This window comes from Coturnix japonica, chromosome 26, assembly GCF_054131305.1.
Source record: "Coturnix japonica strain WE chromosome 26, WE-NBRP24, whole genome shotgun sequence".
NCBI classification, from domain to species: domain Eukaryota; kingdom Metazoa; phylum Chordata; class Aves; order Galliformes; family Phasianidae; genus Coturnix; species Coturnix japonica.
Window position 1 is genome coordinate 2,272,399 of NC_140688.1, and position 24,753 is coordinate 2,297,151.

The 24,753-nt window shown below is 50.1% G+C and overlaps 2 protein-coding genes and 2 long non-coding RNA genes across 6 annotated transcripts; 3 read left to right on the top strand and 1 right to left on the bottom strand.

Moving 5' to 3' along the window:
* Positions 1-1,617: 1,617 nt before the first annotated feature.
* Positions 1,618-6,775, bottom strand: LOC146756586 (uncharacterized). Its single transcript, XR_014937283.1, has 2 exons — positions 6,741-6,775; positions 1,618-6,330 (listed from the first exon to the last, which is right to left on the bottom strand). It is a non-coding gene; the product is annotated as an uncharacterized LOC146756586 (long non-coding RNA).
* A 930-nt stretch (positions 6,776-7,705) lies between these two features.
* Positions 7,706-11,771, top strand: LOC146756587 (uncharacterized). 3 transcript variants are annotated; one of them, XR_014937247.1, is made up of 4 exons: positions 7,707-8,371; positions 8,527-8,611; positions 9,931-10,002; positions 10,386-11,771. XR_014937247.1 is itself a non-coding variant. In XM_085524030.1 (4 exons), the coding sequence occupies exons 1-4, from the start codon at positions 7,749-7,751 to the stop codon at positions 9,885-9,887; spliced, it is 1,119 nt and encodes a 372-aa protein (XP_085380156.1). In that variant the 5' UTR covers positions 7,731-7,748; the 3' UTR covers positions 9,888-9,924. The 3 variants fall into 3 exon arrangements, 2 of the variants coding, with proteins under 2 accessions (XP_085380157.1, XP_085380156.1); XM_085524030.1 differs by lacking the exons at positions 9,931-10,002; positions 10,386-11,771 and adding exons at positions 8,705-8,983; positions 9,756-9,924 and having other exon boundaries at positions 7,731-8,371; XM_085524031.1 differs by lacking the exons at positions 9,931-10,002; positions 10,386-11,771 and adding an exon at positions 9,756-9,924 and having other exon boundaries at positions 7,706-8,371.
* An 87-nt stretch (positions 11,772-11,858) lies between these two features.
* Positions 11,859-17,049, top strand: LOC146756588 (uncharacterized). Its single transcript, XR_014937286.1, has 4 exons — positions 11,859-12,924; positions 15,508-15,647; positions 16,670-16,738; positions 16,880-17,049. It is a non-coding gene; the product is annotated as an uncharacterized LOC146756588 (long non-coding RNA).
* Positions 17,050-17,627: 578 nt separating this feature from the next.
* LOC146756589 (uncharacterized) lies at positions 17,628-19,666 on the top strand. Its single transcript, XM_085524116.1, has 3 exons — positions 17,628-17,991; positions 18,516-18,657; positions 18,843-19,666. The coding sequence occupies exons 1-3, from the start codon at positions 17,799-17,801 to the stop codon at positions 18,937-18,939; spliced, it is 432 nt and encodes a 143-aa protein (XP_085380242.1). The 5' UTR covers positions 17,628-17,798; the 3' UTR covers positions 18,940-19,666.
* The last annotated feature ends 5,087 nt before the right edge of the window (positions 19,667-24,753 follow it).

Below are 24,753 nucleotides of genomic sequence, written 5' to 3' on the forward strand. Positions count from 1 at the left end.
GATGCTCACTTTTCACTTTTACAGTGGCCTGAAATGGAACATTCCAGATCTGCTATTCTGAAAGTTTTATGGTCATTAAATATGATGACGGTTACTTTTTTTCCCCCCCTCAATCTTGTAAATTTGATTTTAATAAGGTGGAAAGGTTGTTATGAGTTAATTATATAATTAATAAAAATTAATTCTTATATGATGACAGCCCACTTATTTAAATAGCCACGAAGTGGTCCTTCTGATTCCTAATGAAATGGTGTCTCCCTTCAGAAAGAGAAGAAAACACTATCCCCACCTTAAATATCATCTCACTGTTTCCAGGTCAAGCCCCAAATCCATGCTCTCTTTTGTACAGAGAGCTACAGTGTAGAGGGTAAATGATGGTAGAACCAATAAGCCACTGATAATTGGACTGTGTATTAGTTGCAGCTAATCTGACTGCAGAAATATGACTCGTTTCTGTAGTGTGAAAGATGATGTCTTTTAACGTTTGCTTTATGCATCTGCCCTTGTCTGAGATCGTAATTAGGGTATCTTTGATTCCAGAAGGTCCTTATGCATATTTGCTTGGAGCTGCATACTTACAGCAGATAGTGTACTTCTTTCTTAGCTTGGATAGGATAGTGTACCTGTATATTTAGTCTTTTGTGCCTGCAGCCTGCGATCTTGAAGATAAGGAGAAACAGAATTGAGTACCTAATATTTGCAGCTGAATTCTCCTCTACCAGTCTTCAGTCTGTGTATACTACTGGTGAAGTTGGGAGTTGACAGGACACGTATTCCAAGCTGCTCTGTAAATATGCCTCATCTGAACCATCACAATTAATATCAAATGTAGGAGCTCATAATATGAGTGCAAAACAGGAGGATTTTTTCTTCCTTTTCTGGTGTTGAAGTTAACTGTTGCATCATGAGGCTATGCATGTAAACATGCAAGGTCGTATAAACCACTTGAATTTGTAACCCACAACTTGTAGTGGACCATATTCTTAACCATCTAGGCAGGTGGTTTATCTTAGCGTGCTGGAATTGCTCTGAAGAAGTTAGTTTTTGGATTTTGCTGTATGCTATGAAAATTGTTCTGCATATTGTCAGAAAGCATGAAAACCAGAATAGCTTCTGGCTATGTTACTGTGCTTTCCTGACAAAATTCTTCATAGGCTAGTAGTATAGATTATAAGATTATAACTTTCTCTCTGTGCTGGTATTCTGTTTTGGTTTTGTTGGTGGTTTTTTTTTGGTTTTTTTGTTTTTGTTTTTTGTTGTTTGTTTGTTTGTTCTTTGGTTGTTTTTTTTGGGGGGGGAGGGGGTTGTTTTTTGGTTTGTTTTGGCCTTCAATGTAAGGGGGAGGAAGGAGAAGGAAGTAGGGGAGATCTTCCCATGACCAGACCTTGCCCTGTAGTTTCAGCCAGTTTAGAGAATTGATACGAAGTTTCAGAAGAGTTACTTATTAGTTACTTTGCATGGTATCTTTTGTAACAGTTCACAAGGTTATATTGCTTTGTCTTAAATAAATAAGTGAAAAAAAAAGACAAGAAAAATTAAACTGAACCATTTGATTTATCCTTGTTTCAGTTTAGCTTATCAGAGAGAAGGAAAATAGAAAAGGATGCTTGAATACAGTTACAGTTTCAAATAATATTTATTTATTAGCTTCATTCTGTAAATATACCGAATAAAATTGTTTTACAATTTTCCCAACAAAATGAACGTTATAATTAAATTTTTATATAGGGAAGTGAATTACAAACAATTCAATTTATACTTAACAGGAAGTACAGTGCAGCAAGATACAAGAAGGCCAAGTTTCACTGGAGTGTGATGTGTTATGCAAGGAAATGAAACGGAAGGCGTCTGAGGTGGTGTATCCATTTTAGTAATGTTGTCTTCATTGCCTTGAGAAAAGTTGGAAAAAACAGGCAGATCGTTATTTTTTCAAGACAGTAATAGCAAGAAATGCAGTGTAACTCAGCGTACAGTTTAATTGCACATTTAATTTTTGGACTATTGAATCTGGCTTATTGCTGAGAATTGCACTACTTGTAGATAGTGTCAACTCACTTGATGAAACACTATGTTAAGGTAATGCTCTATTACCTCTTTATTTTTAATGTACATTGGAACTGGAGATTTCCTCTTCAGCCAAGAAGTGCTAATCAATGATAATAAAATCATTACTGCTAGTGAGAGCTATAGAAGCACTTCATTTAGGCCTTACTTTTACTTTGAAGGTTAGCAAAGTGTTATCTTGTGTGTTCCTGTCACACAGTATTAGGTGACTGCCACAATTACAGAGAGCTTTCAGCAACTGCATGTGCTTTTCAGCCCATTGTAAACATGGATGCTCTCCAATAATTTTGTTTGAAGTAAAGAAACTGCTGCATAATCTCACCTAAAGAGACAGAATATCCACATTGTTTTTCTAGGCCTTTTATGGAAACATGAGGAAGTGGTGCATGAACTGGTTAACTTTTATCAACTTAGTAGTATATGTAATATACTGATATATATAATTTAAATATTCAACCCAAAACCTCATTCTGTAAAAGCTACATCTGTCTGTTTCTGCTCAGAATTTCAGGATTGTCAGGCAAGTTCTAAGACGTACTCTGTAAATCAAATTCTACACCTTTGCAATCAGCTTGAACACCAAGACTCTTGGAATATACTTCTAGAAAAACCAGCAGTAACATATCATCCTAGTGAAGTGTGGAAGTGAGTTTATTGGGCATGGAGTGCATTGAAGGGGGGTGAATTCATAGAAGTCTGCATCAACAAAGGAGCACATTTCAGTGGGGTGCAGCATCAGCTGCAGTTTCACTTCAGCAGATATTTCCTAGTTTTTATCTGTACCATTGAATTCAACTGGGAAAATAATCTAATGCATCAAGCAAATGACTACAGGTTCCTGTGAGCATAGGAAGTTCCGCACAAACGTGTGCAGGAATCTTACACAAATACGACAACAGCAGCGTACAAAAGAAGCTACATTCTGTGTTCACTGGCCGATTTCTCTTTTGGAACTGATGTTCTGCCATTAGATGGCAGTGAAATACCAGGAGGGATAGGGCTGCAGTTTTTGCAAACCAAACTTTCCTATTTCAGGTATTCATGACTAAAAAGACCTTTGTGTGTTTTTCTGATGAGACACTCTGACATTATCTAGGTGAAATGAAATTGTTAGTGATATTTCATATATGGTTTAACAATTTAAAAAAAAAATAATCTGAAAATCCACAAATGTAACTGCTTGCACAGAGCACGCTCTTTGAGCTGCGGTGTTCTTAAGCACGAGCTGGTGTGCCTTCTGCTTAGTCTTCAACAGCTCTTAAGTTTGTAGGAACAAATTCCATCTGTGCATACCTTACTTAGTTAATTACCATTTTTACTGTGCAAAATGTGATACATAAATATATATATATACATATATAGACTGGTTATTGAGATCAAGATGGTTTTTAACTTCAAGTTGTCAATCATATCGTTACATCTTAGGGCATTCTATTACTCTGAGATCTAATTTTACTAAGGTAGTGTTAAGTGGCTGCAGAGTTGGAGGTCCAAGAAACATGTACAAGCAGCAGATACGCATACACTGACCCAGCACACTGGTACTGCCGTCACTGTAGTGATGCCTGACTGAGGGAATTTCAGAGATAGAGCTGGTGTCTTAATGTTTGATGGCTTTGCTGCATCTATATGCCTTTTTGTGTAATGAAAAATACTATTTGGCACTTTCACTGTCTTCAGGATTTTGTGTCCTGTCAATCACCTGCTTTTTACCTGATGAATCCAAGTTAAACATCTCTTAGCAGCTTCCCCTGGGAAACCAACTTTAAGGGCAGGGGTATAGAACAGAGCTGGCAGCTCTTTAAGGACACCCTTCTGAAAGCACAGCGGCTCTCCATCCCCCTGCAGAAGAAGTCAAGCAGGGAAGGCAGGCAGCTATCATGGATGTGCAAGGACCTGCAGCTTAAACTTGAGGGAAAAGAGGGAAATGTTCAGAAAGTGGAAGCAGTGTTGTATAGCCTGGGAGGAATACAGAGCTGTTGTCCATGTGTGAAGAGACAGGATTAGGAAAGTCAAGGCACAGATGGAGCTGAACTTGGCAAGGGGAGTGAAAGATAACAAGAAGGGCTTCTGCAGGTACATAGGCTGTTCGGTGGATTAGGAATTGGTTGGCTGGATGCAGCCAAAAGGTTATGATCAACGGTTCTGTGTCTGGGTGGAGGCTGGTCGCAAGTGGTGTCCCTTAGGGGTTGGTCTTGAGACAGGTGCTCTTCAACATCTTCATCAATGACAGACAGTGGCATCGAGTGCACCCTCAGCAAGTTTGCAGATGTCACCAAACTGAGTGGTGCTGTCGATACATTGGAAGGAAGGGAAGCCATCCAGAGGGACCTGGACAGGCTGGAGAAGTGGGCCCATGGAAACCTAATGAGGTTCAATAAGGCCAAGTACAGGGTGCTGCACTCGGGTTGGGGCGATCCCAGATATTTGTACAAACTGGGGGAAGATCTCTTTGAGAGATGACCTGTGGAGAGGGACTTGGGGGTCCTGGTGAACGAGAAGCTGGACATGAGCCAGCAGTGTGTGCTTGCAGCACAGAAGGCCAACTGTGTTCTGGGCTGCATTTAAAAAGGGGTGGCCAGCAAGGAGAGCGAGATGCCCTCTACTTGGCTCTTGTGAGGCCCCATCTGGAGTACTGCATCCAGGCCTGGAGCCACCAGCACAAGAAGGGGGGGGTTAGGATAGATATTAGAAGGAAGTTTTTTACACAGAGGGTGCTGATGTGCTGGAACAGGTTGCCCAGAGAGGTTGTGGTTGTTCCATTCCTGGAGGCATTCAAGGCCAGGCTGGATGTGGCTCTGGGCAGCCTGGTCTGGTGGTTGGTGACCCTGCATACAGCAGTGGGGTTGAAACTCCATGGTTATTGTGGTCCTTTTCAACCCAGGCCATTCTGTGATTCAGGACCCAGTCCATCCCATTGTTCTTTATGTATGTTAGGCGTTGCATTCTTTAGTTATTGTAGGATGAAAATAATGCAGGAACTGTGATTCAGATGCATTGTATGTTTATGTTTTAATATTTTCTGTGCCATTCTTTTTCCTTTAAGTTTCTGGCATTTAATTTGCTGTCTTGAATGCTATGTAACAGTTCTGTAGAGTGATCAGTTGCAGTTCCAGGTTTTATTTTTCATAAAACTTTCTGATGGTGAAGCAAATGTAATTGCATTGACAGTTTCCATTACAACAAGAGCAGTAGAACAATATGAGTATGCATTATCCAATATGTCATTTGGTACAAAAGTGGAGATTTCCTTTTGCTCTAGCAGTCAGGGCAACTACTTGGAATGAAGTGTGTGAGTGTAAATTACATACATATATAAGGATTTACCCATCAGTGTACAGTGTGCTGAATTGAGGACTGAGTTACTGAAAGCTTAGAGTGACTTTATTAAGGAATTTTTCCCTGGTATTAATGAATATATATATTTATATTTTCCCCAGGTTTTATATTTGTCAGTTGAATTTTCCAGTTAGTCAGAAGTTTAGTTTTATAACATGGTAGCGTCTCTAATGTTCCGTGTTTTTCAAACATGAATTGATAGAGGTTTTTCACAGAATGTTTTAGAATCTGAGTAAGCTCACAGCTCACTTGGTGAAGGTTTTGCTCGCTTTTCTGAGAACTGTTCTATAAATTATGGCTCTGTAAGATAATAGTTTTACCTGCTTTTACAACAGTTACTTATCACTTTGTATGTCTGGACAGATAAAAGAGGCAGAAGCCAAAGCTGTTATTGAAGAGGAGAAACGAAGACAACAGGTATCAAACTTAATTCTTCTTCCCCCCCAACCTCGTTGTGTTAATAAATCACTTGACGCACGTGCAGCCCAATCTGTATACTTTGTATAGTATTTTTCCCAGTTACAGCTTTCAGCTGTTATGTTGTCCTTAGGTATGTGCCATGGGTGATCTACAGTGGTTAAAAGCAAGTATATTTTCTCTTAACAGTTCTCACATCTGTGGGCAAAATGGTAATCATTTGATGTCGCATTAGAATAACTGTATAATGTATACATATATTTAAATACAAAATACTTCTGATTTTTATCCATCATTTTATAATTCCTTAAATTCACAGAATTACTAAGTAGCCTCTGCAAGGTTGAATTACTGAGTGAAACTTCTTACTTACTCCCCTTCGTGAGAGTGAAGAAACCTAAATTGGTCTCTGTCCTTCAAGGTCTGGTGGGAGTGGGGAATTTTTTTGTCATTGCTGGCTCTGGTGAATGTGTGTTGTCAGCACTGTAATCCAAGAAGCTTCTGTGCCAGCTGCGTGGAAATACTATCACTAATCTTGTTTCAGAAATTAACCGTAAGCTTGGTTGCTGGTGACAGCAAACTCAGGTTTATCATCTGGGCGCTGCAGCCTCAATGCACTCCTTCCAACAGGCTTGTATGCCTGTGACAGAGCACAGACCCCCCCGGTTGTACACCCCCCATCGGACCCCCCCCCACATTAGATCCCCCCCCATTGTATCCCCCCCCCCATTGAATCCCCCCGCCCTCCATTGGATCCCCCCGTTGTACCCCCCCCTCCCCCACTGAACCCCCCCCATCGGACCCTCACCCCATTATATCCCCCCCATTGGACCCCCCCCGGTCTATCACCCCCCCTATTGGACCCCGCCGTTCGATCCCCCCCCATCGGACCCCCCCGGTCCCGGTCTGTCCCCACTCACCGCTTCCTCCTACGGGGCTGCCAACACCTCCGCACTTTACGGCGACGCTGTCGCAAAAGCGCCGCACCCCGCTGCGCTTTACGGCGCGCCGCGAACTGCAACTCCCAGTGTCCCCCGCGCTGCGCCGCGTTACGTCTCTCCGGGGACTGCAACTCCCAGCGTCCCCCGCGCGGCGCAGGCGCAGAGCGCGCGGTGTGAAAAAGGCGGGAAGGCGTTGGGCGGGAGCTGAGGTGAAGCAAAATGGCGGCGGGGCCGGGAAGGGCCTTGGGGCGGGATGGGCGCCATTGGGCCTCGTTATAGCGGGATAATGGTGTTATTCTGGGACGTGGAGTGAGAGAGACCGGGCGGCCAGGGGGGATTTGAGGGGAAATAGTGAGGAAATAATGCTCAATGGGCGTGTGTTTCCCTCAGGTGAGCGGCGCCATGGGCAAAAGGAGGAGCAGCCAGGTGACAGGTAATGACTTAAAATGGCCTCAAAATGGCCAAAAAATGGGCTTAAAATGGTCTCAAAATGTCCTCCAATGGGCCTCCAAGCGGTCTCAAAATGGCCACCAAATGGCCTCCAAGCAGCCGCAAAATGGCCTCAAAATGGCCACCAAATGGTCACAAAATGGTTTCCAAAGGGCCTCAAAATGGCCACAAAATGGCGTCCAAGCAGCTGCTGTTCCTCTTGCAGGTGTTGACCACCATGATGGCCCCAATGTCAAAGTCAGGGCAGGACTGAGGGGAGACAACAAGGGGGGGGACGACTATAGTGGGGACAACAATATGGTGGACAGCAAGGGGGGGGACATCAATGGAGGGGGCACAAATGGAGGGGACACTAATAGAGGGGACACCAATATGGGGGACAGCAATATGGTGGGCAGCAATATGGTGGACAGCAATATGGAGGACACTAATAGGGGGGACACTAATATGGGGGACAGCAAGGGGGGGGACATCAATGGAGGGTATACTAATAGAGGGGACACCAATGAGGGGGGAAACAATGGAGGGGACACCAATATGGCGGACAGCAAGGGGGGGGACATGATTGGATGGGGCACCAATGGGGAGGACAACAATAGAGGGGACACCAAGGGGGGGGACACCAATATGGCAAACGCCAATATGGCGGACACCAATATGGTGGACACCAATGGAGGGGACAAAAATGGAGGGGACAGGGACACCAAGGGGAGGGACAGCAAGGGAGGGGACACCAGTATGGTGGACACCAATATGGCAGACACTAATGGAGTGGATACCAAGGGGGAGGACATCAATAGAGGGGACACCAAGGGGGGGGATACTAATATGGGGGGCACCGAGGAAGAGGAAACCAATGGAGGGGGCAGCAATATGGGGGACACCAATGAGGGGGACATCAATGGAGGGGACATCAAGGAGAGGGACAGAAATGGGGGGGACACCAATAGAGGGGGCAGCAATGAGGGGTATGTAAGTGGAGGGGACACTAATATGGGGGACACCAAGGGGGGAGACAGCAATATGGGGGACAGCAATGGGGGAGACATAAATGGGGGGGACACCAATATGGAGGATATCAGTATGGGGGCCATGATTGGAGGCGACGCTCTGGACAATGGCGGAGGGATGGACTCAGTGCATGGAGATGGAACAGAGAGGTAATGGGGGGAAATGGGAGGGTGGGGGGCAGAGGGGGGGCTGGAGGTGGAAATGGGGGCAGAAATGGGGCTTGGGGGTAGGAATGGGGCCTGGGGCCAGCAATGGGTCCTGGTGCCCCCCAGCTGATGGGGTTTGGGGTCTGTTTGGTTCCCAGCCGCTCTGATAACGGAGGCCCAGCAGCCACCCCACAGCTCAGCGTGATGGAGGAGCTCAGCCCCACAGCGGCCCCATTGGCACAGGTAGGACAGGGCCTCTGCCCCCCCAGCGTCACCCCACAGCTCCCCATGGCTATGGGGCAGGGAGCACACAGGTTATGGGGGGGTTTGTTCCAGGATGGGATGGATGGCTGCGAGCAGCAGGAGGACCAGAACAGCCCTGATATGGGGGACCTACAGCCCCATAGCACCCCACAGCCCCATAGTGACACCGATGGGGGCACAGAATGCATTGAGGCCACCAAAGAGCCATTGGAGGGGGAGTGGGCAGCCAAAGTGGAGCCCACTTGTGGGGCAGAGCATGAGGAGCGCTATGGGGCTGGCACTGTGGGGCTGCCCCACATCTCAGCACCGGAGCACAGTGGGGTGCCAGGGGGGGACACCGAGCTGCTGCAGGTAATGCCAGAGTACTATGAGAACCCATAGGGAACAGCCCCATAGCACCCCACTGCACCCCACATTGTCCCACTTCACCCCATAGAGCTCCAGTTCACCCCAGTTTACCCCCCATTCTACTCTAGATTGCCCCAATTTACCCCAGTTCACCCCAAATCACTCCAACTTACCCCAGTTAACCCCAGTTCTCCGCCATTCACCCCCAAATCACCCAAATTCATCCCAGTCCCCCCTCAGGTCACTCTCATATCCCCCAGTCCCCCTCAATTTGCCCCCATTCACCCCAAATCATCTCAGTTCCCCCCCAAGTCACCCTCAGATCCCCCCAGTTCACCCCATTTCATCCCAGTTCCCCCCAGTTCAGCCCTTGGTGCCCCAGTTCACCCCAGTTCCCCCCCATTCACCCCCAAATCATCCCAAGTCACACCAATTCCCCCCCAAGTCACTCTTAGATCCCCCCAATCCCCCCCAATTCACCCCAGTTCACCCCAGTCCCCCCCCAAGTCACCCTCAGTTCCCCCAATCCCCCCCAATTTGTCCCCATTCACCCCAGTTCATCCCAGTTCCCCCCGTCACTCTCAAACCCCCCCAATCCCCCCAATTCTCCCCCATTCACCCCAATTCACCCCACATCACCCCAGTCCCCCCCCAAGTCACTCTCATATCCCCCAATCCCCCCCATTCACCCTCATTCACCCCAGTTCATCCCAGTTCCCCCCAGTTCATCCCCTGTTGCCCCAGTTGCCCCCATTTCACCCCATTTCCCCCCCAGCCCCCCACCCCCTCCCAGCCTGCAGCCCCTCTGTGCCCTGTGGACGCCGATGGGGACCCGGCCTCACCCAGCTGCACCCCCAGGTTGGACCCCCCTCCCCCCACCAGAACCCAGAGCTCATTTTGGGCTTAAAAAGCCCCGGATTGGTGCTATTTTCACCCCCTTTGACCCCCAGGAATGAGGTGGCACCACGTGAGGATGCGTCTGCGGTGCTGGGGGGGCTGATCCTCGAGCTGTCCAACCTCAAGTGAGTGCTGGGGGGGGGGTTAGGGTTAGGGTCCCATTGGCACTTATGGGGTCTCACTGTCCCCTGTGTGGTCTCACTGTCCCCTGTGGGATCTCACTATCCCCTATGGGCTCTCATTATCCCCTATGGGGTCTCATTGGTCTCTATGGGGTCTCACTGTCCCCTATGGGGTCTCATTGTCCCTGCAGCCGCCGTGTGATGAGCGCCCATCGTGCCCTATAGGGGTTTCACTATCCCCTATGGGGTCTCACTGTCCCTTATGGGGACTCTCATTGCCCCCTATGGGGTCTCATTGGTCTCTGTGGGGTCTCATTGTTCCCTATGGGGTCTCATTGGTCTCTATGGGGTCTCATTATCCCCTATGGGGTCCCATTATCCTACAGCCGCCGTGTGATGAGCGCCCATCGTGCCCTGGAGTCGCTGCTGCGGCTGCGTCGTGAGCGGAGCCGGGGGGTGAACAACAGCAGGAGGAGGAGGAGGAGGAAGATGGAGGGGGACGAGCCAGGATGAAGCTGCAGCTGTGAGTGGGGCTTTATTAGGGGAAAAAAGCCCATAATGGTGCAATAAACACACGAGTGTGAGCAGGGCTGGAACAACACAACTACACAATAACACAACAACACAACAGGGAACGGCTGCTGAGCTCTGCTCCTGGTGCAGAGTGGGGGTGTAAAGTGGGGGTGTAAAGCTGATGGTGCACAAGTGATGGTGCACAACTGAAGGTGTAAAGTGATGGTGTAAAGATGATGGTGCACGAGCGGTGGTGCAAAGCTGATGGTGTACAAATGATGGTGCACAAGTGATAGTGCACTAATGATGGTGCACAGTTGGTGCCCAGCTGCTGCCTTCTGTCCCACATTGCGCTCAGCACAGCCTGGGGATGACACAGAGTGCGTTATTAGTAATAGTAATTAGTAATTACGGCCTTAATTAACATCATCACCACCACAACTGCCCCGACACACACAGTACAATATGTGGGGGCCAACTCCATAACCCCTATAGCCCATAACCCCTTATAACCCCCATAACCCCACAACCCCAAACCCCAATAACCCCATACCCCTATAATCCCATAAATAACCCCATAACCCCATAAATAACCCCATAACTCCATAACCCACATCCCCATCACCTAATAGCCCCTATAACCTAATACCCCATTACCTGCTATCAGTCACCGCCGTCCCCGTGTCCCCGTGCTCTCGGTGCATACACAGAGCGATATGACGCCGGGGTGAGCGGGCAGAACCTCCTGGTGTGCGCGTTGTCCCGCGTGGCGCCGCACTGCGGACACACGTAGCGCCGCAGGATGGGGCACAGCACGCGGCCACGCGCGTCCTTCAGAGCGTGGCTGCTCCACACCGCGCGGGACTCCCCGTTACGGCGGCAGAACGGGCAGAACGGGGACGGGAAACGGGGGCGGGCTGATAAGGGGGGGCGGGCCGACAGGGGGCGCTGTGGTGGTGCGATAGTGGGTCGTGATAGTGAGAAGGAGGGGCTTGGTGGTGATGGGGGGGACATGGTGATAAGGGGGGATGGGGGAATGGGGGGGGTCCTGCTGATAAGGGAGGTCCTGCTGATGCTGTGCTGAGCCGTGGTGACACCGATAACACCTGGGGACACACACAGACATGGTGGAACATGGCAAATGGCGACCAGGGATGGGGACACCCCCCCCAATATGGTGACCCCAGTGGCAATGACCCCAGTTGACCCCCATTATGTTGACCCCCCCATTATGGCGACCCCCCCCCCCCCCATGACAGTGACCCCAGTAATGGTGACCCCAGGTGACCCCCCCCAATACGGTGACACCCCCATGATGGAGACCCCAGTGACACTGACCCCAGGTGACCCCCCGGTCACATTGCCCCCCCCTGCCGTTGCCCCCCCCCCCATTCCCATACCTGCCGTCCCGGTTTGGTCCGCTCGGTTCTGTCCCGTCCCGGCTCGGTCCGTTCCGTTCGGTCCGGTCCTATGGTTCCGTTCCCGCAGCAGAGCCCTCAGCAGGGCCGGCAGCCCCATGGAGTCGCACCACGGCTCCCATATAGGGCCGTGATCCCTTATAGGGCCCTGATCCCATATAGGGCTGTGCTCCCTTATAGGGCCGTGCTCCCCTATAGGGCCATGCTCCCTTATGGGGCCGTGCTCCTCTATAGGGCCCTGATCCCATATAGGGCCCTGATCCCATATAGGGCTGTGATCCCTTATAGGGCCATGCTTCCATAGCCGTCCATGCTCCCCTATAGGGCCGTGCTCCCGTTGCCGTCCGTGCTCCATTCCCCCCCCAGCCCTGTCCCCCACCTCCTTTATCCCCCGACCCCCCCCTTATCGCCCCCCATTGGACCCTCCTCGTCTGCCCTGTGGGGCGGCGGCGTCTGGGGCTGCTGCCGTGTGGGGTCGGTGGTGCTGCTGTGGGGTGGGGCTGGCACCGGGGGAGCGTTGGGTGGGGGGCACCTCATGGGGGCACGGGGGGGCCCGGCGGGGGCTGATGGGCCCCTTTGGGGTCCCATTGTAAGAAGTTTGTAAACGTTTGTTCATTGTGTGGGGTGTCACAGTTTGTAAACGTTTGTTCATTGTGTGGGGTGTCACAGTTTGTCAATGTTTGGGGGGATGTTGCTGGGGGTGGGGGCTGTGCGGGACCGGGGTCGAGCGGGCTGCCGGGTTTTGTAACCGCCCCTCGGCTCCCGCTTTCTCGCTTTTTTTTCCGCGGCTCCTGCCCTCCCCGCTCCTGGTTACGCCGCTCCGCCCCCCCCGGCTCCGGATTGGACGAGCTCGGGACGGGGAACGAAGGCACCTGGCGACGGGGAAACTGCTCCTCAAACCCTTCACCGACGAACCTAAAATAAGGGCACAAGCAAACCGGTTAACCCCTAGTAATCTTTGTGCACGAAGGCCGAACGAAGACCCACGGGGTGGGTAAGTATAGGCCGGTGAAGCCGTTCGCTTGGGTTGGGTTCCCCGGGGCACAACGACTGAGACGTCCAATTGCGGGCGAAGCGAGTGCGGACCCGTCGGTAGTGCGGTTCCCACATCCCGCGAGGGACCGGGCCACGAAAAGGGGGAAGCGTGTGTGTGTGTGAGTGTGTGTGTGTGAGTGTGTGTGTGTGTGTGTGAGCGTGTGTGTGTGTGAGTGTGTGTGTGTGAGTGTGTGTGTGTGTGTGTGAGCGTGTGTGTGTGCGTGTGTGTGCGTGTGTGCGTGTGTGTGTGTGTGCGTGCGTGTGTGCGTGTGTGTGTGTGCGTGTGTGTGTGTGTGCGTGCGTGCGTGTGTGTGTGTGCGTGTGTGTGTGTGTGTGTGTGCGTGTGTGCGTGTGTGTGTGTGTGTGTGTGCGTGTGTGTGAGCGTGTGTGTGCATGTGCGTGTGTGTGAGCGTGTGTGCATGTGCGTGTGTGTGCGTGTGCGTGCGTGAGTGCGTGCGTGCGTGTGTGTGCGTGCATGTGTGTGTGTGCGTGTGTATGTGCGTGTGTGTGCATGTGTGTGTGTGCGTGCGTGTATGTGTGTGCGTGAGTGTGCGTGCGTGTGTGCGTGCGTGAGTGTGTGTGTGTGCGTGTGTGTGTGCGTGCGTGTGTGTGCGTGTGTGCGTGTTCGTGTGTGTGTTCATGTGCGCGTGTGTGTGTGCGTGCGTGTGCATGTGTGTGTGCGCGTGTGCGTGCGTGCGTGTATGTGTGTGCGTGTGTGTGTGTTCATGTGCGCGTGTGTGTGCGTGTGTGCGTGTGTGCATATGTGCGTGTGTGTGTGTGCGTGTGTGTGCGTGTGTGCGTGTGTGTGCGTGCGTGTGCGTGCGTGCGTGCGTGTGCGTGCGTGTGCATGTGTGTGCATGTGCGTGTGTGTGTGCGTGTGCATGTGTGTGTGTGTGCGTGCGTATGTATGTGCATGTGTGTGTGCGTGAGTGTGTGTGTGTGTGTGTGTGTGTGTGAAGGTGCTGCAGGAAGATGGGACAGAAGAAGAGTAAGCCTTCTGGTCCCATGGGTGGGGGAACTAGTGGTGAGGTTATAGGTATACCCTGTATTCCCCAGACAGTCCATTGGGACTCATGATTAAGAATTGGAATGATTCCCCTTCTAGGCGGGGAAAAAGTAAAGTTAAAATGATTCATTATTGTGTAGAAGTATGGGGCAATAAGGCCATAAAAGGGGAGAGTGTATGTTGGCCCCTTTTTGGCTCCTCTAAGGACTGGGTATGTCAGGCCCTTATCCTCTGTGTAAATGCTAAGGAGTCTTTTAGTTCAGAGGAAAGTGAGTCTGCCCACCTCTGGATAGCCTCAGAGCCGAGGAGGCATTTATATCACCTAAAAGAAAAAGGAGGGCGGGAGGAGAAGGGATTTAGAAGTCCCAGTGTCACCACCGCCCTACATAACCCCACCTGAACCCACGGCCCCGTCTGCCAGGGGGCCGGGAGCACAGACCCGACCTTCCCCTCTCTCCTTTACCCGCACTCTCCCCGCGGCGCCGGTCCGCCGCCGGTCCGGTCCGCTTCCGGGTCCAGGCCGTCCTGATGGGTCGCCGGGCGGCTTGGGTCCCGTGCGGGCGGGGCGGTCCGAGCTGCTTTTATTCTCCCGAGCACAGCGGCCACCAGGCGCCGTGTTACGAAGGGAAACCCCAAAATCAGTAGCTATGAGGGTGTTACGGAGGTTCCACGTTACATTAAGGTACTCAGGCCTTAGTGGATCAGTTTGCCAATAATTCTATGTGTACAGGGGTATATAACATAGCAAAGGGGATTGTTAATGGACATATGACTTGCTGGAGGGTGAATGCAAAGAATATGAGAAAAAGAATCCCAGGAGGGCGAGAATTGGCTTATCGACCCTTCGCAAGGATCCAGTTGGACTTTACTGAACTCCCTAAAACTGGGAGATATAAATATTTATTAGTGATTGTAGACCATCTTACAAACTATGTTGAGGCATTCCCTATGGCAAGGGCTACAGCACAAACAGTAGTGAAGGTACTATTAGAAAATATAATTCCTCGATATGGAATTAGAGAAGCAATAGATTCTGACAGGGGAGCTCATTTTGTGTCAAAGGTTACACGTGACACAATGAAAATTCTAAGGATTAAATGGGAATATCATACTCCTTGGCACCCTCAGAGCTCTGGTAAAGTAGAACGAATGAATGGGGAAATTAAAAAACAACTTAGAAAATTAATGATAGGAACTAAGACATCTTGGATAAAATGCTTGCTGTTAGCTCTGTTAAATATATGTGTGAAGCCCAGAACTGATCTGGGAATTTCACCTTTTGAAATGCTGTATGGTATGCCCTATAATCTTGAAATACCTCTTGGTCACCCCCATTTACAAGATGATCAATTAAAATCTTATACAATTAATGAGTGGGTGCAAGGAACTACAAGAAGGATCTGATTGCACAGCAGTCCCCATTGGAGATAGCAATCCATAGGATACAGCCGGGGGATGGGGTCCTAATAAAAACTTGGAAAGAAGCTACACTAACACCACAAGGGGAAGGTCCCTATGTTGTTTTATTTACTGCAGAAACAGCTATTCGAACCACAGAGAGAGGATGGACTCATGCCAGCCGTGTTAAAGGACCCATCGGTGACGAGAAGTGGGAGGTAGCTCCCAGGAGTGACGACCTGAAACTCACAATGCGACAAGCCCAATGGGTATTCCAGGTAAAGGCTTCCCCTGAAGAACACTACTGCTGCTGAGAAGAACTAAAAAAACCCCTCGTAGCTGGTTGCAACCCAGTTGACGAGTGAGGCAGAGGAGTGAATTGTGGGGAAAGATGGGCCTTAGGGGTATCCATTGGTACTTGGGGATTCTCACAGTGATCACATTTTGTATAGCAGCACAACGCCACCCACACCAAGCTTCCTTACATCCCTGTGTGACCTGGTACCTATACAGCCCAGTCTAAACCAAAAGGGTTACTATTTTTGCCTAAGCTCAAACCTAGGGAGGGGATACTGTAACCACCCAGGCTCATATTACTGTGCCTATTAGGGATGTGCAACTATTGCCTCAAATTGGGCACCTGGGGCTGGGCAGGATAAATATCTACAAGCAGGGCATGGACCCTATGGGTGCATACCTCCTAACCGAAACCCACAGTTGGGAAGATGGGCTGTGTGGGGATTAAAGACAGAGAGAGAGAGAGAAACATCTGCCAGCAACAATGGATAAATGTAACGAATCCAGATAACCCAGTGTGGCTGTTAGGGAAAATATGGGGTGTAAGTGACTTGCGGAATCAAACTCTATAACACGTAGATGGGTTATAAAGCAGGTATGTTTATTCCAGTGCTGGGTGCAAGGGGGATAGCTCCACCAAACTTGCACATGGACTTGTAAAATCGTGACACAGATATAGGTACATCTCATACATAGTCAATGATTTCTCGGAATTCTGATACATATTCAATAGTTGTTTAGCATGCAGACCCCCTCTTGTTCTTATCAGGGGGATGCAACTCCTCTTCTGGTATTTACAACATCTATTCTCCTCCTTGCCTGATGACTTCCGTGAGGTCTCACTCCTTATCTGCATCCTTCCTGCTCTCCCAGGCCCCTTGTTTTCCTGTGCGGAAGGGAGAGAATAGTGTTGTGAAGGAATCCCTGGCTTTAATTGCATCCTGCGACCTTGTGGCTGAAGGGATGCTCAGTAGCAGTTGCTTTGTCCTGTGTTCATTTGCAGATTTGACTAGAGGAGTTGATCCAGCTTCCTCTCTGAGATCTGGAACTGAAACTCTGTCGGATCGCGCAGGTACGTCATAGCTTTGAAATTCTTTAGAGAGCTTTTGCTGCCCGTTTCAGTGCCATTTCATGGCACAGTCCCCTGTACGCTCTGCTACTCAGTTGATGCTGTAGTGTGTGACTGAAACTTTTCATGGGTCTTTGGTTGCAGAAGTGCCCCCAGTGTGGGCCCTGCCCGGTCATCGGTTTCCTCCTGTGCTGGAGCCCAGCTGGAATCCCAGCAGTGAGTACTCTGTCTTCACTGACTTGGCTGACTCGCCGCTGATCTTCAAAACTTCATGCACGTGATATTTAACTTCATACATTCTGTTAAGGTCCGGAAAGGGAAGAGGATGAATCCAAACGAGGAAAATACTCTCAGGGCTCATCCCGTCTCCTGAAGCGACTGCTGAAGGAAATGGAGAAGGCAGAGCGTGGTGGGTATACTTCAGTCTGTTCACTGTGGGACCTGGGAAGCTGAGGTGTGATATGCAGGTGTGGGCAGGCTGTAGCCTGCACAGCAGGAAGGAATGGGTCAGAGCCGTGCTGCAGCCATGTTCCATGTATCACCTTGCAGGTGCTGTCAAGCACCAGAGCTGGTCTGCTGCCAGATGGTCTGCATCCAGCCAAGACCCAGAGGCAGCTGCTCCCCCAGCACAACCATTACTTGTCAGAGCTGCTTTGTGCAGTCGTTGGCACCCAGATGGCAGCAAGTGGCAAGCGCTGTGCTTCTGTTCATCCAAAGCCCTCCGTGCAGCTGAGCAAGTTCAAGGCAGGAGAAGCATCCCGAGCAGGGTTGGCTGCCTTTGCTAATGCTGGAAATGAGGTGGAGATGCTAATTCTGAAGGCTTGGACTGTGTGTTAGAGCTTGGATTTCAGCCTGCAGCTACCTGGCTGTGATGGGCTGGTGACAGCACAGAATGTGAGGGCCTTGCACAGGAGCTGATTCCTCAAGAGGTGTGAGGGAGTCAGCATTGTCCAATAGCTGGGAGGGCCCAAATGCCTTTGGGTAACAGAGGGGCTCACAGTGTACTTGGGGGTGGGGGGCCTGGACTTTACCTGAGCTCGGGATTGGAGAAGCTCAGTTTTTGATGAGGGCACGTGACATCCCACTCCTACTGCCCTGCTTTCTTTCTAAAGGAACGGACCAACAAAGTGAGCGGGATGCACTCCAGGAAGGTGGATATCCCACACTGCCGGTCCCGGATGCACTCCAGGAAGGTGGATATCCCACACTGCCCATCCCGGACAGAGGAATGCAGGCAGCACCAACCAGCATGCCAGGTAATTTCTGTCCCATGATCATACGGTGTCACAAACCAGAGTCACTGCGTGCCTGCAGGCTCTTGCTGCCAGCTCTTGCACACCAGGTCAGCAGCCAGACCTGAGCGTGTGAGCATAGAGCACATGTAAAAGAAGCAGGAGTGTTTCTCCCCTGGGCTGGCTCTGGCTGTGCTCTGTGCTGGCTGAAGCCTGACCTTCAGCCTGGGGGGCGTCCCACAGGAGAGCTCAGGACACGCATGCCGGGAAAAGCATGAGGGATTCTGCTCTGTAGCTCTCCCCACAGACCAAGCCCAGACCCCAGAGTACAGCCCCAGCTCTCGGCCCAGAGGAGGACACGGGTAGTGCCTGTGCAGCCTCTTCGTACCCAACGAGAGGTGGAAGCAATCCTTCTTGTCCTCCGGTGCTTCGGCACCAGAGACGGAGGCACCCACTGACAAAATGACCTCTTGGGTCCATGAAGCACACTGAGAGATTATCTGTAGCGCAGCTGAAGGTAACGTGGGACATTGTCTCATTTCTTCCAGGGATGAACACAGGCAAAAGCACAGAGGCTGCTGCTCACACATCTGTGCGGAAGCACCGCATTCCGGTGACGGTCTCAGCGATGCTGCTGCCTGCGCTGGTGCTGGCCGTTGGTACTGTGATATGGGTGCTCAAAAACTACCTGTGAGTTGGCCTTTCCCCAGAACACCTTATTGCTGCATTTGGCATTGAAGCATTTGTGGTGCCAGGATCCTGGACGGCCAAATCAGCCGCTGGCAATACACTGCCAGGACTTAGGTTGCAAAGTCTTTCAAGTTTCCCCTTATTTCCTGTCAGTGAGTAGTGCTTTCTGAAACTCATTCTCACAGAGCGCGCAAGAGGGAAAAGAGAGCAGCAGAAGCAGCAGATGGAGCTGGGGAAGGCAACGAGACAGACTCTGACCCAGTCAAACAAGAGTCTCCATAATAGCTCCAGTCCGTTCCATTCTGCCATTGAAGAGGCCAGAAGTCTTCAAGGTCATCTGGAAGACCTGGAGCTTGAACTCAAAGCCATGAAAGAGATCCTTGGGAACAGTCCTGAGTGCTGCCTTCTGTCAGAGGATGGCCCTGAATGTGAGAGCAGAGCTTTTGTCCTTCATCCTGCATTCTCCAGGACAGGTATCACCAGCAGTTTGAAGATTCTTAGCTCGACACAGCTACATTCCTGTTGAGGGTCCTAATGAGGACCCAGAAAACGAGCTTCCTCTGACTGCCGGACAATGCGTAATGTCTTTGGAGATGTGGGTGAGAATGGCTGGTTTCAGGGAGAGCTGACAGATGGCACAAGAGGACTGGTCCCTTCCAATTTGGTTGCGGAGCTTTCAGATGATGAACTGGATACACCTGGAGATCCTGTCAGAATTCCTGCATTGCTCCATCTGCAAGACTACCATTGTTCCACTCAATGGAACAACTCGATGTTGAGCAGAATGTGGTTGAGCTCCTTCGGGAACTCTCTGAGGCGACTGACAGCGGAACTGCATAGCTTTATTGTATATGAAAAACAACCAAACAACTGTCCCCTCCCTCTCCCTTCCCCTCGCACCCCCCTACCCTCCCCCCCAAAAAAAGACAAAAAAACCCCAAAAAAACCCTAAAAAAACAACAAAAAACAACCCACCCTCAATAAAACAAAAAACCAAAACCAATTAAAATCTCAACGCTGTTCTTTTTCTGGGATACACTGAGGTGACGCTTCTTCTAGCTTAGACTTTGCAATGAGTTTGTGTCACGGAGTTCTCTCTAGAGCTCACTCGGTGACAGCGGGAACAAACCCAGGGAGAGAAGGAACAAAGAACCTCCCGTCTCTAACAGCGCGGTGCGGGGGCAATAAAGAACTGGGGGGGGGGTTGGCACTCACCTCTCATCGGGGTACCATCCCATTCTCTGCAAGCCACGATGTTGTGGGAAGCTGTGGAGGAACTGCTCAAATGTATTCTCTCTAAGAGAGGGGAGCAGGTATCTCCTAAATGCATATCCGAGCTGGTAAAATGGGCTCATATGAATGGACACCTTCAGGAGGTGGCACTGATGTTCACTGTAGCCGAATGTCGAGAAATAGTCGACCATATGTAGGACTTTGTTATCTCCAAAAATAAGGAATACAAAATAAATACACTGAAGTATATGCAAGCCGAGCGGCAGATTACTGCTGCTGTGGTACAAGCTCTATCCGGACCTAGTGCTCAGTCAAGGTCAGAGCTTGACTCCCTGTTACCAGGAGGTTCGTACTCTGCTCATCAGCCTCACAAGTCAGGGCTGCCGCAGAAGCCCCGAATAATCCCCCATCCTCGACCTCTTCAACGTCTCTGGCAGATCCGGTTTTGGCTGGTGAGGAAGGTGCGGTGGGGGGGGGCTGAGGGGTGTGCAGAGCAGCAAGAAGCTCCTGAGAGTGAAAGCGACTCGGATAATGGTGGGAATGAGAAAGCGTTGGAGGAACATAATAAAACATTAACTGAGGAGCTGCAGGACTTAGAACTGCGTACGAAGGAGGCATCAGTCTCTTCGAGCGTTTCACCAATGTCTTTACAGCCCCTGTCTATGCGATTCCCCCCCACATGTAGCGATCCTCCACCTTTGCGTTGGTCTGGAGTCATTAGAGGCATGATATTGGAGGGACCGTGTCAAGCTGTGTTTCAGCTCGCTTGCCCGCTGATAGACGATCAGCAGGGAGCTGCTCGGTGGGAAGTGCATCATTGGAAATTGTTACTGCAGGCTGGTAAGACTGTGACTGACTATGGGAAACGATCTGAAGCTTCTAAGCAAATCATTCAATGGATTTTCACTGAGGATACTCATATGACACTAGACACTTCTAATCTTGTGCGGTTGTTACTAACACCACCAGAATACGTTGTTGGTCTCATCTCAAGGCAGAAAATAGCATCCAGCCTTTATAGTAACTGTGTTGTGTGTTTCTTTCCTAGTGGAATTGCTTTGTAACTTGCGGTGTTATAAATAATATTAGTAATGGTTTGACATAGTGTGTGATTTTCAGTGTTACCAATGCAGTCTCAAGAATTAGAATTTTAGGCATTATCCATAGATCAAATGTGTGTTAAAGAAAGGATTTGATGTAATCAGTGCTGTAATCTATGGGAATAGCTCTTTTAGTATGTTAGTACTGCTCACTCATGATGTTATTAGCCTATTAATTAGCTTTTCTTAATTTGCAAAGACAAAACCTGGAAAGGAATCCCAGGCAAAGGGATGACCCTGTATTGTAGAATGGATACGTCTCTTACACCCAACTAATTGGGATTTTAAAAATATGACCATGCATCACTTGAGACAAAAGTGCATACTAATAGAACTAAATTTGATAGTTTATTCTGTTTTCCAGGCAGCTGTTCCACTTGGGCTCTGTATCACGCACTGGCCATGCGGATATGGTGTACAACTGGAAGAAATCCTTCAGACCCTGAATGCAGGAGAGAATCTGTGATGGGTGAGAGAGGAAAGGTGCACTTTGAAGCAGGGAAGGCCCTGCTGGCACCGCCTGTCGCAGCCACCACCAACACGGTTTGCTGTTTCTCAAGGGTCAATAAGTAATAATGCCCCTAGTGATACTCCAGCACATTTGTCCTCTAAAACTGGTTCTATCTGACATGCAACTTCATAAAGTTCAATTATCAATTATTAGCTCAAAGGCATGGTTATGAGCATCCTAAAAGCATTTGTTGCACAATAGTTAGTGGCCATTAAAAATCAATATATCAGAGTATATGAAAGTTGAAGACTTTTCCTAACTAGTGACATGTGAACACAATGGGACCCTCATGGATTTATTTCCAGGTTGCAGAAACTTAGGTTGCAGAGCAAACGAGTTTGTTCTTTTTAGTAGGTTTAACAGTAATGTTGTTATGCTGTGTTTGACTTGTCTCTTTTTTCACTTCTAGAGGATTGTCAATCGAGGTCTTGATTGAGTTATAATGGTTATGTTATTAATATAAGTAGTGTTGTTATTCTATAGGCAGTAGCTTGCTAATTAATAAAAAAGGGGGGGTCGCCGCGCTCCGACCCCGCAGAGCTCCACTCCATGCGGTACTTTGAAATAGGGATGACGGAATCCGGCCCCGAGCAGCCCTGGTTCTTTGAAGTGGGGTACGTGGATGGCGAAATCTTCGTGCACTACAACAGCTCCGGTCGGAGGTACGTGCCCCGCACGGGGACAAGTACCAGTGCTGCGTGGAGCACGCCAGCCTGCCCCAGCCCAGCCTCTACTCATGAGGTGAGTGAGGGGATGTGGGGCTGGGGGGCTCTGGGCTGCCCCTTCCCCTGCTGACAGCCCTGCCTTCCCCCAGAGCAGTCACAGTCCAGCCTGGTGCCCAACGTGGTGGGGGTGGTTGTCGCCGTTGTGGCCATTGCCATCATGGCTGGCGTTGGATTCATCATCTACAGACGCCATGCAGGTAAAAGTGGAGGGGTGTAGGAGGACAGTGGGGGCTGTGGGGGGATTTGAGGCTCCCACAGGAGCCCTCAGCCTGGCTGTGATGTGAACCTGTGCTGATGCATCTCTCTGTCTGCAGGGAAGAAGGAGAAAGGCTACAACACGGCGCCCAGTGAGTGATGAGGGCAGCGCTGTCCCCCACCTCTGCCCAGTGCCAGGGCAGCATTGGGGTCCCCGCTTTCTCCCAGGGTTCCCCTTCCTGGTGCTCAAAGCTGCTCCATGCCCCACAGCAAGAACAGGGCTGGGGGTCATGGCTGTGAGAGTCCTTCCTTGTTTTCTGGCTCCAAGCTTGCTTCCTGAGGTGTTTCTTGTGAGAAGACTCTCAATGATTTATTGAAGTGGCAAGTAATGGGTGCTACCGTGTGACAATCAATATCACTTTTTGGGTATCTGAATATTTGAAAGCACCTTCCTTCAGAGCTGTTTGCCTCCAGAAGAGTGCTCAGGACTGTTTATGAGCGGAAGATCTGGCCCGGGACTAAATAGCTCCAGCTTGGTGTGGGAAATCTGGGTAATGAAGCCATCGTGCCCTGTGAAAAACAGGATGCGGATGGGTATCCCTGCTCCCTCTTATCTGCTGGCAAGGCTCAGAAGATGGGAACAAAGGAATTTCTGCTAAGATCCCAGAGCCAGAAGCTTCCATTCCAAGGAGTGCTGACTCAACTACTTTGGATTCGAGCTGTCACTCCAAAGAGAGCTGACTTGACCACTTTGGACATATAAATAAGTTGGTGCTACCATTGGAAATTGTCATCGTGGTCACCATTAACAGAACAACGCCTGACGACCCACCACGACTGAAGACCAATGACTGAACTACAAACCTCGATGGATCCATGGTGGTGAATATCTCCCTCTTGCTTCCTACAGAGACTCCTTGCTTCTATTTCATATTTTTACTGCATTCCCTTCCCCATCACCCTACACCATAATAGCGTCCGTCCTCCCCTTCCCCATCTCCCTGATAAAGTCTTGTAATAAACTGGTCGGACCAATGTTTGAACCGTTGTTTCTTACTCCCGCACCAGGTATATGTATATCAAAGAACCTTGCCTCCCTCCTACAAACTGGGCTGAGACAATGGCTCTTCTTACCTTACAGGCCAGGAAGGTGGAACCAGCAACTCGAGCACAGCTGCGGTGTGGGGCTGGGGGTTGGAAGGGGTCCCTGTGCTCCTTGTGCTCCTTGTGGTGCTGCACCAGGGCTGGGCTGGGACTCTGCAGGGAGCTGAGGGCTGGGATGTGAACGTGGCCCTATGGGACACCATCTCTTCTTCTTCACACAGGAAGTAACCAAACCGTCTGAGTGCTGTGCTTCAGCCTGCAAGGGGCCAACTGGCCACACGAGCATTTGGGGTCGGTGATGAACACAGCCCCATCCCCTCTACCTCTCACATCTCCCTCTGCTACCTATGCTGTTATGCTTTTCCTGTGCTGCTTCTTGTGAAATAAAGTGTTGGGCTGTTCTGTGCTCAGCCTGCGGCGCATTCTGCTCTGTGCCGTGCTTGGTTTTGGGGTGGATGAGGGGACCTCCCCTCATCCCTCCTCCCCCCACCCCACACTCTTTGCCCATTGCTCCATTTCACACTGCTGCTCTCCTCCTCCCCTTTGCACTCCCTGTGCCATCTGCAACGCTTTGGCATGAAGACATGACTGGAAAGTTCATCTAGTATTGGGCTGAGCTGTGCTTCCCCCCCATAACCCACAGTGCTGCCACAGCCACATTCTGAGGGCAGACACCCAGCTTCCATAACCAACCATGCACTGAGGCTGAGCTGCCCACACCCCCCATCCCAACCTGCTCCTCTACAAAACATCTCCACTTTATTCCATACCAATCCCAGAGCATCCCACTCTTCCCATCCTGCAGCGGGGAGCGGAGACAGCCACAGCTCCCCATGTCCCATCGCATCCCACTCCAGCTGCCCTGTGGTCCTCAGTGCTGCAGCAGCCGGCTGTAGGGTTGTCTCGCTTCAATTTAGGAGTGAGGCAAAGGTTCTTTTGATATGTTATGCCCGGGTGAGATTAAGAAGAAGAACATTCAAATGTTGATCCGTTTATTGGAAATACATTCCAGTTTATTGGAAATAATAGACAGTTGATTCCAGTTTATTGGAAATAATAGACAGTTGAGGAGATGGGGAAGGGAGAGGGACAAATGCCAAAATTAGGGTGATGGGGAAGGGAAAGTAGGCGATAGAAAAAGGTAGAAAAGAGCAAGAATTACGTTAAAGCGGGGAATAGTCACCTCCTGAATGCAGCTGCGTCCCATAGCACGTTGTTAACGTTGGTC

Excerpts from the sequence above, each read along its gene's own strand:
- LOC146756587 (XM_085524030.1), top strand. The coding sequence starts at position 7,749 with ATGGCGGACAGCAAGGGGGGGGACATGATTGGATGGGGCACCAATGGG. Across the intron at positions 8,372-8,526 it reads CATGGAGATGGAACAGAGAG|CCGCTCTGATAACGGAGGCC; the intron begins GTAATGGGGGGA and ends TTTGGTTCCCAG. Across the intron at positions 8,612-8,704 it reads CAGCGGCCCCATTGGCACAG|GATGGGATGGATGGCTGCGA; the intron begins GTAGGACAGGGC and ends GGTTTGTTCCAG.
- LOC146756589 (XM_085524116.1), top strand. The coding sequence starts at position 17,799 with ATGAGGGCACGTGACATCCCACTCCTACTGCCCTGCTTTCTTTCTAAA. Across the intron at positions 17,992-18,515 it reads AGCACCAACCAGCATGCCAG|GGATGAACACAGGCAAAAGC; the intron begins GTAATTTCTGTC and ends CATTTCTTCCAG. Across the intron at positions 18,658-18,842 it reads TGGGTGCTCAAAAACTACCT|AGCGCGCAAGAGGGAAAAGA; the intron begins GTGAGTTGGCCT and ends TCATTCTCACAG.